The sequence below is a fragment of the Drosophila hydei genome, unplaced genomic scaffold, assembly GCF_003285905.1.
Source record: "Drosophila hydei strain 15085-1641.00,03,60 unplaced genomic scaffold, DhydRS2 tig00000060-arrow-pilon, whole genome shotgun sequence".
NCBI classification, from domain to species: domain Eukaryota; kingdom Metazoa; phylum Arthropoda; class Insecta; order Diptera; family Drosophilidae; genus Drosophila; species Drosophila hydei.
The window spans coordinates 9,061,535-9,076,333 of record NW_022045656.1 but is presented as its reverse complement, the minus strand read 5'-3'; the positions used below and the strand labels follow the sequence as shown (position 1 = coordinate 9,076,333).

The 14,799-nt window shown below is 40.1% G+C and overlaps 2 protein-coding genes across 2 annotated transcripts in view; one reads left to right on the top strand and one right to left on the bottom strand.

Moving 5' to 3' along the window:
• The window catches only part of LOC111602550 (exostosin-1), a 77,275-nt gene that overhangs the window by 22,052 nt on the left and 40,424 nt on the right, over positions 1 to 14,799 (top strand). Inside the window, exon 2 of the mRNA XM_030226107.1 lies at positions 10,381 to 10,533. Within this exon, the coding sequence (XP_030081967.1) occupies positions 10,381 to 10,533 (153 nt within the window). The remainder of the gene's footprint in view (positions 1 to 10,380; positions 10,534 to 14,799) is intronic.
• On the bottom strand, positions 1,408 to 2,911 carry LOC111601223. Its single transcript, XM_030226108.1, has 2 exons — positions 2,118 to 2,911; positions 1,408 to 1,967 (listed from the first exon to the last, which is right to left on the bottom strand). Exons 1-2 carry the CDS (start codon positions 2,909 to 2,911, stop codon positions 1,427 to 1,429), a joined length of 1,335 nt encoding a protein of 444 aa, XP_030081968.1. The 3' UTR covers positions 1,408 to 1,426.

Here is a 14,799-nt window from a genome sequence, read left to right as displayed (position 1 = left end):
AAATTTGTTGTTGAATTTTATATATATTAATATTTAATATATGAACATGTTTTTATAGTAATTTTAAATCAGTTTGTTCTGAGCAAATTTAGCATCAATTTAAAGCTGTAAGTAGCGTAATCATAGAGATAATGCTCAGAATGTAAAATTGTTAAGCTTTGTAAAGAGATCTGTAATCAAATAGATCTGAAAGAAATTTGGTATCATGTGTTTTATTTTAGAATTTTATTTAAATGAAGAAAGTTTGGGTTTAGAGAGAAAAAAATTTAAAAAATATATAATTTTATATTCAAACACTTTTCATTGAACTAAAGAAACAATTTTTTAAAATTTAATTTTTAAAATTTTTAATAAGAATAATTTAATGAAACCAAAAACATAAAATGTTTGCCTGAAGCTTGTAGAACTGAAGTTACAAGTAAAGTAAAGTTATTAAAAACTGATCGGAAATAAGTAAAAAAAATATTTGATGAAGTTTGACAATATATGAAGCAAACTTTTTTTAATATTTAATAATTTTTATAGAATATATATAGCATAGTTTGATATAGTAGAAAGAAAGCGTTGGCTTGATGGATAAAAACTAAAAAATTAAATTTTGTATGCAAACATTTTACATAGAATTCAACAAAATAAGTTAAGGAAAGTGAAAGTGAAGGAAAATGTTTCCTTATTTTTTTATATTAAATTCCTGCTCTAGTTAAAGTAATTTCACAGAAGTTTTTCAGTGAATCGAATTGGATGGCATTCATTCGAAAAGGAAAATTGGTTGCCGCTGTTTTGGTTCGTTTTTCGTGCTTTCTTTCACTGCGCCATGCTTACATTTTCCAGGGCCATTCGCTCTGGCCAGTTTGGCTCTTAATTCAGCTGTTGTCGCCAATGCTTTAGGTACTTAATTAAAAACCGCATTTGTTGCATTTCTTTATTTTTTTCAGTTTTTTTTATGTTTTGCAAAGGGAAGCAGTGGCCTTGCGGCCGTCTCGGGGAATGCTAAAGCTTAGAATGTCTTATGGCTGTCTTTTGTTCTGGTTTGTCACTGGAATTTATAGCAGGTTTAACCCACTTTTGCAGCGCTTGTGTGTGTGTTTTTTTGGGGTCAGCTTGAAGGCAGTTCAAAGCTTTAAATTGCTTGTCAAATGAAATGAACGAATGTGATAAGTGCCAACGACTTGGGGGAAACGCATTTTACAATAATTAAAGTGCATTTGCCATAACCAACGAACGAACGAAGTTGCATTGCGTGCACTCGGTACAATGACTCCGGCCCCAAATGAAATTGTTTTGTTTCGAGAAGTATGTGGAAAGTGTTTAACTCTTGCTTTTACTCAGGCCATTTAAAACTATGTTAACAACTAGGCAATTGAAACGCTTAACTGACGCTTTGGCTATGCTTTGGTTACTGCTCCGACTGGTGCGCGCCCTTGGGCTACACCTCCTCGTTGGGATTATCGCTAAACTTGATGGATCCGCGCTGTCGCACATTTGCGCGTTGTCTCTTGTGTTCGCTGCGTGGCAGCTTTACGGGCTGTACGGCCTGGTCGAAGGCCACAGCGCTGGGTCCGATGGGACTGGTCAGATAACTGCTGCTGTGCTGCACCTCCGCTGGCCATTTGTCGCCGTGCATCGCCTCCACCAAGGCCGCCTCCATTTCGGCGTCGCGCTCCTCTTGCTTGGTTTGCCGCTGCTGTTCCTGGAGGCGTGCGCGTAGGCTGCTCATCGCAAAGCTAACATTGGACTGTGGGCTGCTCTCTGTGAGGATCAGCTCTTTGTGGTGCTTGGGTCTCGATTTACTGCTGCTGGGCTTTGCGTTGACAGCGGCCTCCTGCGCGCGATACTTTTTCAAAAAAGCTGGCGGATAATTGGGCAGCTCGGTTGTCGTGGTAGTCGGTGGGGCAAGGCTGTTGCCACGACTACGCGGACGGTTCGAGTGGCTGCCGCTGTTGCTGGGATGGTTGCTGTGATGGTTGCTGTGATGGCTGTTCGAATGGGTGTTGACATGGCTGCTGGGATGGCTGTCGGGCTGGCTATTGGAATGACTGCTGGAGTGACTGCTATGCTGGCTGCTCGAATGGCTGCTGGGCTGGCTATTGGGATGCTCACTTGGTTGACTGTGGTACTGCTTGGAGGGCACAAAGCCGCCTTCCATGGGCGCCAAGGATTGCACTTCGCCGCTTGCCTCGCCCGTGTGCTCGGTCACCTCGTACTGATGCCCCGGCGGCTTGGCCAGCTCATTTTCGCTGTCCTCTTCGACCTGCTCGAAGTCGTCGTCCTCCTCGTCCAGCTCTGGACGACGGCCGACTAGCTTCTCGGGCTTGGGCAGCATATTGCCAGGCGGTACTCCCTGGTAATCCTGACTGTCCTTGCTGGCCGTGATTTGTGTGTGCAGCTGTGTCATGGCCTGAGGCCGCAGCGTCACATAAGATGTGGGCTGCTCGCCAGACTTGTAGACTGGCTTCCAGCTCTGGTATTCCATAATCTTGCCGGAGACAATCTCATTGCTATTGGTTCGGGGCTTGTGCTTGAAGTACTTATCCATGAGTGCCTCATCGCTGCTAATGGGCACTTTGCCCTCGACAATCAGCTCCTGCTCCTTCTCGAGCTGGCGCATGCGATTCTCGTACTGCAGCTTCGTGGGCTCTGTGACCAAGGGCTTGGGCAGTGGCCGCATCAGCTTCACTACCTTCTTCAGCGGGCCACGCATCTTGATAATCTTCACTGGCTTGTTCGTGTGCGGATCTCGGATGATGTACTTGACGCGCGTCGTCTCTGTTGGCATATAGTCCATCATGTTCTTGGCATAGCTCGCCGTGCTGGGCATAAAGTCACCAAACATCGATCTCATCGACCGAGCACCACTGAACATGCGCCCCATAAGCCCGCCCATGACAGCATTGTCCATTTGCTGCCACATGAAACGTCGTTGAATTCTGCAAACAAATGAGCGAAATTTTGCTTAAATTTTTTAGCTCTGACTCTGCGCTCTGATCACAGATTTATTTGGTAAACTTTTATTGACTTTTATATTCAAATATGAAAGTTGTTGGCAGCAAAGTTTTCTCTCTAAAAACTTTGTTAAATAAATGTGATTATTTGGCTACAGTCACTTCCTAGTCTGTACAATTGATAGCAGGTGCCAGGCACTTTTCACTTACCTGTGATCTTCCGCCTGTTGCTCGCCGCTCGCTAGCTGCAGCAGCAGCAACAAAATGCAGCATCCAGCGATCTGTAAGCCAGCGCCACGTTTGATTGCCATTTGCATTGTATAAATTTGTGGCTTACTTACGCAATGCTTCCTCATTTTGATGCTAGTTTCGGTGCTCAAGTATTCCCAGTTAGAGAGCTGCTGGCCGCAGTCAGTTGCTTTTCGATCGCCACTTTTGACTGCCGGCGCCTGCGCGCCAAGCACATGATTTTATACACTTCGCACGTTTCGGGCGGCGCTGCAGTTGCTCCAATTACAGAGCGCAGCAGTTGCGCTTGGCATTGGCATTTCACTTTCGACTGAACAATGGTAACACTCTCGCTCTCGCTTTCCCTCTCCCACCTGCCTGGGCATATTTATGTGGCCGCCTTTCGTCGAACAATTAGTTCCATTAGTTTCTGGCTGGTTTCTGTGGCTTTTACATATTTTTTGTGTTATTGCCTTTTCCTTCCTCTAGTTTGTTGTTTCCGTATGCATTTTATTTTCGTGCTGGCTGATTTTTGCACCTGCCCTGGCGTGCAGCTCTTAAGCATGGTTAAAATTTTTATTAAATTTCGTTAAATCACTGAGCCCAGTTGCAACATATTCAATACGGATTCGTGCCCAATTATGAGTTAATATTTATTAATGAGCGGGTTTTTTTTTTATTTTTTATTTTATGCTCAATTTTTTCGCTTTTTTTTCTTGGTTGCATTTTATTAATTAACGGCTCATCGGCAATTGTATCATAAAATTGATGGGCAGCGCCATCTGGCGAGCGAAGCGTGCACTGGCCGGCCAATCGGCAAATGAGTCTGGTCCATGGGCTTTGGGCAAACGACTTTATGGCGTGCGGTGTCAGATAGCAAGCATTAATTATGATGATGATGACGATGATGATGATGATGTCGATGATGATTATGATGATGAGATAAATGCCGTTGATAAATTTGAGGCTGATGTGTTCAAGTATTTTGTTTGCACACTGTGCATCCACTTGATGATTGTTGGCACTGCAAATGCGACAGGTGGCGCCACTTGACAAACGCATTAGAATGGCTCGTTAGGAAGCGTGTGTCGTTGACGTCTATTTGACTGTAATGAGATCTATTTGCCATGAGATTTAATTTCATATGCCAATTGCACGTGCAGCATGCTTCTTGACTTTGTTTGATTTGCACTCAGTTGAACGTTGAAAATGCAATTGCATTGATAGTTGATATGTTTTTAATAGTAAACTCTGCTTGAATTTTCAAGAGACAATTTGTAATAAGCCGACAAAAGTGAAGATTTATATTAAGACATATTAAGCGGGCTTAAACATCTTTAAGTGCTTTCAATGCGCATATCGCATTATATATATATATATATATATATCTTCTCATATGACTTTTGTAGTGGATTTTTTTTTTTAAATCAGCTTAAAGTAGATTTGTAAAAACAATAAACTCGCCCGAGTTACGACATGATAAGCTACAACTCTTCGTTTTTTCACAATTTGCTGAGTAAAATAGGTATTATATATGGCTAAGAAGAATTGTACAAAGCAAGAGCTGACTCTAAGAGTGTTATTTAGTTAAGCACAACAAGCAAAGCTCTCTGATAATGTCGGATAAGACATATGTGTTACATACATCCATTTAGCCATGGGTCAAGGCTCGGAGCCTAAAGCAATTGTAATTCCTTTAGCTCTACGTAGGGCTGAAAAGTTGCTTGACGCACTGATTAAACAGAGTTTAAGTAGAACACAATGAAAACTAATTTGCACGCAAATGCACTTTCACACACAAGTAAGGGTATTGCAGTGGGTGTGGCGTGTGTGTAGGCGTATTTGTCAAGCGCTTGTGCGAGGATACAAATATAGCGCATACGCCGCGTGGCTGCACCCAATACCGTTCGGTTGTCAATATAATGTATTTAAAATGCCATTTGTGTAAATGGATTATGTAATCGATGCATTTGCCATTGCATGTGTTGCTCTTATGTGCGTGGCGGCTGTGCCTGTGTGTGGCCATACAACACACATATATATGTTGATATATATATATATACTAAATGCATATTTGTATTATTGCTGGTAAGCATGGCTTGCTGATAACGATACGCAGTTGCTGCTGCCTGAACATTGGCATTCAGCTCGGCACTGGGAGTCGTCGCGCTCGATATGTATATAAGTAAAAGCAAATTGATGCCTTAAGCCAAATATAAACACAATAAAACCAAACAAGCCGCAACAACAATGAGCTACAGCAGCTAGCACACAGTCAGAGGGCGCCAAGTTACAAGTTGCTTGCAGAAAGGCACTTCCCCAGTTGGGGGCCTAGGCCAGGGCACTGCCACTGGCACAGGCGCAGGCAGTCAAGTCAGGCAGTTAGTCAAGCGTAAGGCAGCAGGCGGCTAACTGCAAATTGTATGAGCTCAAATTTGCCTCTAAGCCAGCCAGCTGACGAGACGTAAGAGCCGATGTCGACCCAGCAGCAGGAGCCGCAACAGAGCGCTGCAAATTGTATCTAAAATGTTGATAATATCGCATTTCTGGCACAGATTTCGCCTCACTTACTCAGCTGCCTATCGCACACACACACACACACACACACACACACACAGCGGCTGAGCATTAGGCACAATAACATTGACAACATTGACAGGCAACATGCAGCCAGCCTGATGCGAATCGATGTGCCTGGGGATTGCGCTCGGGCATATGATATTTGAGTTTTACGAAATGCTGCCTCGGTTGACTGTTGACCATTTGAATATGGCAACAACAATGGGATTTGCATTTCAGGTTTTCAATTTGCTTGTTTAAAGTTGTGTTGCACGAGGGCTGCTTGAATAGTTGGCTTGCTTGAAAGTAAGAAAAAGAAATTTATACTAAGTCTTGGTTAACATGGCTTGTTTTATATACTCATTAAACTTGTTTGAGACGATAAAGCTTAGTAAAGAATTTTTACTTTATTTTTTATTATTTTGAAATACAAAAAAGTTTCACTTTTTGTCTAAAAATTTGTTGTTTGACTTGAAAGAAATCTGTATGCATATTTTGCAGTTCAGTTGAGTTCACTTTGCATTTAAATTTTAATAAATAAATGCCACAAGAGCAATCAGTAGATATTTCTTTGTGTTAAATTGATGTGTGGCTGAGAAGAGATTATCAAATTTCCTGTGAGCTGCATATTTTCAAGGATATTTAATTATTGGCGAATCGAAAATATTTTCTTGCCATTGTTTACTTTGCATGCATTTTTGAATACCCTAGAATGCGTAGCATATGTGTGAGGGGTATATATGCAACGTATTTATGCTTGTGGCAGGCAGTCGGTCTTTGCCTCTGTCTGCTCCTTGCTCAGGTCGCCGATGACATACATCTTGTCATATATATATATTATATGCTCTTATATAAAACATACAATATTTTAAAATACTTGCCAACTCATTTTGATTATGAATAAACACTATGCAACGCTGGCTCGAGGATATCTCTTAGTCAGCCAGCATCGAGAAGGATTCTTTGTTTTTGTTTTTCTTTCACAGACCATTTTGTTGTTGTTTTTACTGCTGCTGCTATTGTCGTGTTGCACTTAAAATATATATTTACTTATGTATATTTTGTAAAGCAGAAGTACTACCTGGTTTATGGCGCAGCTGGTGTTGTTGTTGTTGTTGTCCTTAGTGATTTAATGCCTGGGGCGCTGTAGCTGTTGCATTGTGCAACTGTTGACGACACAATTTTTGCTTTATGCTCGCTCTCTTTATATAAGCACAACCACACACACACACACACACACAGTTATTCACGCATACATAGCGGCGATATAAAGGCAAAGATATTGCGCATACGCCACGTTGCAGCTTTATGTCCAATGTCTGTCATGTTGGCGCCATCACAAAAGCTTTGAAGTTCCATAGATAAGCCGTGCAGAGTTTTGTTGCCACGCTGTTGCTGCTGCTGTTGCTGCTGCTGCTGTTGCCGCTGCAGTTATGCTGCATAACTTGAGGCTAATGGCCGCCTACTGGACAATGCGCGCCGCTAAAAGGCATTGCAAGAAACGCTCCATAAACTTGTGTCATAAGAATCCCAAGTCACAGCTCCAAGATGCTGTAAGCCAGCAGCAAAATCCATGGGGTGTTTGCCTGTAACTCAGGGTTGCAAGCAGCATAATAAGATATATATTTTTATATAATATACTTTAACTTTATGCGAACTATCCTTTAATACTATTATTTATATATATTTATCTAATATTTTTTGTTTTAATGCTTTCTTTTGGAGCTTAAATAGTAGAATTAGATTTCATATCCGACAGCCCTGGTCCATATATTTTACTACACACACACACACACATGTGTGCACACACACTAACATTTTAAGCGCATTTAATGCGCGCATAAATTATTCAGAGTGCCGCTGAAAAAGCCAGGACTCCACGCTGGGCAATACTCAATTATTTTAGATTAGGTTTGGATTAGTGGTCAGTGTAGCTGAGTGTAGCTGGGCTTTGGGCATATGACTCGCAGCTTGGTTCAATGTACGCCTGGTTATTGCACTTTATATGCCCGCTGAAACAATACCGCGAACAGTTCTGGCTTTTAGTTTTGCTATGCCCTAAGCTTATGGCAAACGAGCCAAAGGTGTATATGGGTTGGCTGGAAATGTACGTGACATTGTGAGCTGTGATTTAGATTGTGAATGAGCATGATGATGCGGAAGATGATTATATATATTATATTACTATATATTGTGTTAAATCTGTAAAATATATTAGATGTACAACTCAGTATTAGACCACGAAAAATATTATGCTTATATAAGAAGTTAAATGAATGTTAAATTTGTATTATTTCCATTTTTAGTAGCCACTGCTATTTTTATGAACAAGCAAATTTTGTTAATTTTTTTTTTTCATTTTTTTTATTATCCACTACTATTTGTATGAATAACCAAATTTTGTTTCATTTTTTTTATAATTTTTTTTCATTTTTTTATTATCCACTACTATTTTTATAAATAAGCAAATTTTGTTTATTTTTTTTTTCATTTTTTTATTATTCACTACTATTTTTATGAACAAGCAAATTCTGTTTTACGTTTTTTTTATATTTTCGTAGCCCCTACTATTTTTATGAACAATCAAATTTTGTTTATTTTTTTTTTTAATTTTTTATTACTATTACTTTTATGAATAAGCAAATTTTGTTTAATTTTTTTTTTTCATTTTTTTATTCTGCACTACTATTTTTATGAACAAGCAAATTCTCTTCAATTTTTTTCATATTTTCGTAGTTTGTAGCCACTACTATTTTTTTGAACGACCAAATTTTGTTTAATTGTTTTTCATTTTTTTTTTTGAACAACAAAATTTTTTTATGTTCCACAGTTTGCAGTAAAAAAACATATAAATTAATAATAAAATATATTAATTTTAGAATACGTTTCAAATTGCTTTCAAAATATTGCGTTTTATATTTTTTTGTTATTGTTTTATTATCCAATATTTGGCACTACTATATTGATGAATACAGCTAAATATGCACAATTATACCTGCCAAAGAGGTATCTTCTAGACTAAAATACTCTTACTTATTTTATTTCAATTGCTAGGGCCCGGGACGTTGGCTCAATCAATGTTTAATTGACCCACTTAGCTAGGAGGTGGAGCATAAATAACATTTAAGCAGCCAGCGTTGGTTTCTTGTCGCTGCTAAAAGCATTCGTTATTTATCCACATTGTGTCCTGGCGAAGTCCTTGTGATGTCAGCCTATGCGTTTAATTTATATTAATGTTGTCATCGTCAGTGCCCGCTAACCCCCACCCCAAAGCCAACTGCAACTGTTTAGCTGGCTCATCTGCGTTGTTTGTGGATCGGACACAAATTAATTTACACTGCACGAAATCCCAGATGCCTAATAAAAATGTTATGCCATTAAATTGACGCGTTTACAACGAGCCAGCAGACCGTTGAGCATGATTATGATGAGCTACCGTTTTTATGGCCATTCAATCAGTTTGTTGTTTATGCAAATGAATTGACAGGCTAAATTGACAGTTTGATTATGCTCATAGAAATCTAATTTTTTCTTTTTTTTTTTTTCCAATAGAACTTTTATTGCTGAGCGTTTATATATTTTAAGTTGATGCGGCTTTAAAGGTTGTCAATTATACAAAGAGAAACTCTGTGATACACGAAATGAAACGTTTTGCCGTGCGGCTAGAGTAAGCAAAAATTGTTGGTTTATGGTTAGCATTTAGTTGGTTAAAAGGCAAAACATTTTCATTTCAATGTGCGCAATAGCAATAGCACAGCAAGGGTAGCCGTATGCTGTGCTACCTCACATGTGCATCATTTGGAAATCCATAGCTAACCTCAACGACACGCTGATTAAATCAAATAACTTATGGCTTTGGCTCACTTAAAGCCCCAAAAGGCAGTAGTCAGCAAACTAAAGTGAATTCTCTATGTGACTGTTGCTGCTGCGGCGGCTGCTGCTGTTGGTCAGCAGTCAGCAGTCAGCGCAGGAAATCAGCGTTGCCCAATCTGTGGCCAGTTCGTTGCTGCTGTGGCGGGTACTTCATTGTCTATGAAATTTGCTCAACTGCAAGCCAAGCAGAAGGAAATTGCACACACACACAGATATATATATATATATATATATATATGTGTGTGTGTGTGTGTGCACGTATGTGTTGGTATTTCTAAGGCGACTGCCATTGCCTTAGCATTTTTTCTGCTCGACTGCTGCTGCGATTGTTATTGTTGTTCTGCTTCCCTAGCAGCTGCCATTTTGTTTTGGGCCATACACTTGAGAGCGTTAGCTATACATATATATATACACATATATATATATATATATATATATGTGACTGTGTCTGTGTGCGTCCATTGTTGTAAGTATCTTTTGTTTCAATTGCTTTGCTTGCGGCCCAGCGCAGATTTGTGCTCAACTCTCGTCCGCCATCGCCATTTCTGCCCTAGCTGCTCCCAGCGGACCCACAGTTGTGCCCTCCATTTGAAGCTGCTTTATTGCAATTGATTTTGACACCGCTTTTTATGTGTTCCGCAATCTGCCAGCTTAATATGACCTAAGCATCGTGTACATGTGCCACATCGATAAGTCTAAGATATGCTTTTATCCATTTTTGTTTCGCCATCTTTTTTGCTTGTGCCGAATTTAATCTTTAACATTTATTTCGTTGCAGCTATGTACATGGCATTGGCTCGGAAACGCGCAACTCGCTCTTCCATTTGCATAATGGTCGCGACATGGTTATGGTGACCACGTGCAAGCACGGCAAGAGCTGGCGCGAACTGCAGGACAATCGCTGTGACGAGGACAATCGCGAGTATGATAGGTAAGTGTCCTGCTCATCATTAGCATAAATGCGTAGACCAAAAATTGTTTTCAGCTGTCATTAGCTTCAAATGTAATTTGTTTAGTCGCTGCGTGCTAATAGCAACTGCCACACCCACATTGCCACAGCGACCGACACACCCCGCCCTTTCGGGTCGGTGTGATTAATGTTCAAAAATCCGACTTGACAAGCTCATTTAAATGGCACGACACTCATCGGCTGAAGCATTTACAACGCCAACGATTGCCTCTTAGCAGCTGTCTAGTGCCTCGAACTTTAAGGTCTGCGCCAGCACTGAGAACATTTTAATCAAGCAGATTGCTTGACGCGAATGCTTCAAATAATATTTAGAAATATTTTAAAAATGCCAAAAGAATTTTTAAAATTAAAAATGAGCATACCAAAAATTATAATTTATTATACAATTTTTATATATTTTTTATAGATTCAAATGAAGTATTCATATATTAAATTCAATGGCATTAAAATTCCTTATATTTCCTTATATTGCATATGATATAATTATGTAATGCGCTTTGGCTTCGATGCCAAATTTCGCTGCTATAAATCAAATTCTCTTGCCGGAACAACGTTGTACAATTTACATTGTATTTCGGCATTCATCCGTGGCATTTAACATTTATTTCACGTTTTCACAACATTACACTTCACTTTTAACTGATTCGTATTTCTGCTGATTAATGAATTGAAATACTTTCGACACAAAAGAATGTCCTTAATGTTAGCTAGAGTTTGGCACATGCAGATTAGCTGTACGCCAGAGAGACAACTATATATATAAATATATTATTTCCATGATTCAATTTCAACTGTTATATATAATTTATATTAAAATTGCACTTCAGTTATGAGACAGCATATATGCATAAATTCAAAGATTCAATTTTAACCTTAAATAAATATATATTGAAAGTGTAGCTGAAATACTTTGACAATGAGAGAAAGAACCCAAAAACGAGCTGCTTAAAGGCAACAGCTGCTTCTTGAGCTTCAAATTTAATTTCCAAATTTCGGGAACAAATCAGAGCTGTAAGGCACCTTTATTTTGATCTTTTGAGTGCTCAAAAACTCTTATAAGCAATAAAGCACTTAAGTGAAAACGTTTTATGTAAGTTTATGGTAAAAAAAATCAAACTTTTCAATAGAAATATCAAATTACAGCTGCGCTTAGACAAAGTATTACCAAAGCGCACTGCATAAAATTTAAAGGTAGACGAGCTAGAGTACTAAAGAGTTTGTTGCCTTACTGAATTTAAGTCATAAATATGTGTTATAATCTAAGTTACATATAGTACATTGAGTAAAGTCTCAAAGTCTCAAAGTCTCAAAGTCTCAAAGTCTCATTCTAAGTCTCAGTCTCAGTCTCAGTCTCAGTCTCAGTCTCAGTCTCAGTCTCAGTCTCAGTCTCAGTCTCAGTCTCAGTCTCAGTCTCAGTCTCAGTCTCAGTCTCAGTCTCAGTCTCAGTCTCAGTCTCAGTCTCAGTCTCAGTCTCAGTCTCAGTCTCAGTCTCAGTCTCAGTCTCAGTCTCAGTCTCAGTCTCAGTCTCAGTCTCAGTCTCAGTCTCAGTCTCAGTCTCAGTCTCAGTCTCAGTCTCAGTCTCAGTCTCAGTCTCAGGTCTCAGTCTCAGTCTCAGTCTCAGTCTCAGTCTCAGTCTCAGTCTCAGTCTCAGTCTCAGTCTCAGTCTCCAGTCTCAGTCTCAGTCTCAGTCTCAGTCTCAGTCTCAGTCTCAGTCTCAGTCTCAGTCTCAGTCTCAGTCTCAGTCTCAGTCTCAGTCTCAGTCTCAGTCTCAGTCTCAGTCTCAGTCTCAGTCTCAGTCTCAGTCTCAGTCTCAGTCTCAGTCTCAGTCTCAGTCTCAGTCTCAGTCTCAGTCTCAGTCTCAGTCTCAGTCTCAGTCTCAGTCTCAGTCTCAGTCTCAGTCTCAGTCTCAGTCTCAGTCTCAGTCTCAGTCTCAGTCTCAGTCTCAGTCTCAGTCTCAGTCTCAGTCTCAGTCTCAGTCTCAGTCTCAGTCTCAGTCTCAGTCTCAGTCCTCAGTCTCAGTCTCAGTCTCAGTCTCAGTCTCAGTCTCAGTCTCAGTCTCAGTCTCAGTCTCAGTCTCAGTCTCAGTCTCAGTCTCAGTCTCAGTCTCAGTCTCAGTCTCAGTCTCAGTCTCAGTCTAGTCTCAGTCTCAGTCTCAGTCTCAGTCTCAGTCTCAGTCTCAGTCCTCAGTCTCTAGTCTCAGTCTCAGTCCTCAGTCCTCAGTCTCAGTCTCAGTCTCAGTCTCAGTCTCTCAGTCTCAGTCTCAGTCTCAGTCTCAGTCTCAGTCTCAGTCTCAGTCTCAGTCTCAGTCTCAGTCTCAGTCTCAGTCTCAGTCTCAGTCTCAGTCTCAGTCTCAGTCTCAGTCTCAGTCTCAGTCCCAGTCTCAGTTCCAGTCTCTGTATCTGTCTCTCTCACTCTCCCTCCCAGCCAATGTTTATCTGAGTGCAATAACTTAACTCTCCTGCACATAAATTGATGTTGTGCGTCTTGGCTGAGCAGATGTCAATTTATGGCTAGTGCACAAAGTTCAGAGAATGTCAACGAAACATTTACCTGCTAGCTTTAATTGAATGTGATTTTTCATTCATTTTCTTTGATTTTTCAACATTTCTCTGGCAGTTTAGTGAAGTGGCAGGGCCTGACCCGCTGTCTGATGCTCGTGTAATGTGACATGACTTATGCGACAGATCAGCTTTGGCATCAAGCGTCAGCGATTTATGCAGCCCGAAGCTCGTTTAATGCGGTTCCATTCCGCCCGTTCCCAGGGCGCACCCAATTCCAGTTGCTTACACCCAGCCAAGCGCAGCGTGGGCGAGGCGTGCCATCCCTTTTGCCATGCCATCAGTCAACTGTTCTACATAATCAAGCAAATTGCTTTCCTACTCACATCATTTTTTATCCTGACGCCCTCTGTCTGGGCCCCTGTCTGAAACTTCGTTAATGCACCTGTCAAATATGGCGCATATTTATAAATGTCGAGAAAATTGCATAATACCTTGGCAGCCTGCAAAGATTTTTCGCATATTTTTAGCACAGCTCCAGCGCCCAAGAGCTGCTCTGCTGAGCTGCTACTGTTTTGTGATTATTCTGCCAGTCCATTAATATGCAAAACTCCGCTTAGTTAGCTTTGCATTTTCATTTTGCTGCTCTGAATGGGACTTGAAGCGGCACAGGCAACGATATCAAAGTCTATTCCACCAAAGATCAGGTTCAGGCTAAGTCTATAACCTACAAATTGTCGTTTAATTGGACAGCAAACTGATAGATTTATGTCCTTTCCACTAGACCAGTGCAAATTTATTCCATGACTTGCTAAAAGAGTTAGCAATTCAATAAATTTGCTGGCGGCGCAATATAAATGGAATTATAATGAAATTCCATTGATTTATTTGTTTATTGACATTGTGTACTCAGCACTCATATTTCACATTTTATGCACATTCATATAAATTGCCACAAAAAAAAAAGGAAAAAGAAATAATGAAAAATGTGCAAATATATTTTTATTAAAGGGATATGCGAGGAGCTATTACTTAAATATACAGGGCGAGGCAAGTTTCTGTTTATTAAAATGCAACTTTCAGATTTTCCTTTAAATGTTTCTAGAAATCTTGTTTGAGAGAGCTGGCACTATAAAGATTGGGTCCGGTTTGCCATTATGAGTTGGCACTAGATTGTTGACTCTCAGGCAAAATATTAATTGTGACTTTGTTTAGAAGAATTTGAGCTTCAACTAGGGCAAGCCCTCGAGTACCTTGGCTCATTAGATCAGCATGAAACATTGAGGCAATGCCTCGAGTACCTTAGCTCATTAGATCAGCATGTAACATTGAGGCAATGAGAGCTTCAATGTTGCAATTGCAACCACATTCTGCTTGTCCAAGCTGGTACACTCTAGGATTTATTGTACTGTGAAGTGTATTCCTCTTGCTAATTTTCATTTCTATTCTAACTAAATTGTGCATGAAATTAAAGATTTTCCAGACAGCCTTATCAAAATTAGACGATTTGAAGTGGCAGGGGCTTATATATTTTTTAGTTTTTTGGAGTTTCTTACATTATTTTTTGTATGTAGTTTTTTAAAGTCCCCTCTTTATGTCAATTATCCCAGCAACTTGCAAGATTTGAACCACAACATCCTGAATGAATTTGGAAACCTAACTGCCTGCTATGCTGACAAGACTCAAGACTAACGCCAGAAGTTGGTTGAGTCAATGCATGTCTGATCAC

What these genes read in the sequence shown, in the direction of transcription:
- LOC111601223 (XM_030226108.1), bottom strand. Translation starts at nt 2,911, where the DNA reads ATGTGGCAGCAAATGGACAATGCTGTCATGGGCGGGCTTATGGGGCGC. An exon ending in GGCTTTGTGCCCTCCAAGCA is followed by an intron (nt 1,968 to 2,117) that starts GTACCACAGTCA and finishes CAGCCATCACAG; the next exon opens with CAACCATCACAGCAACCATC.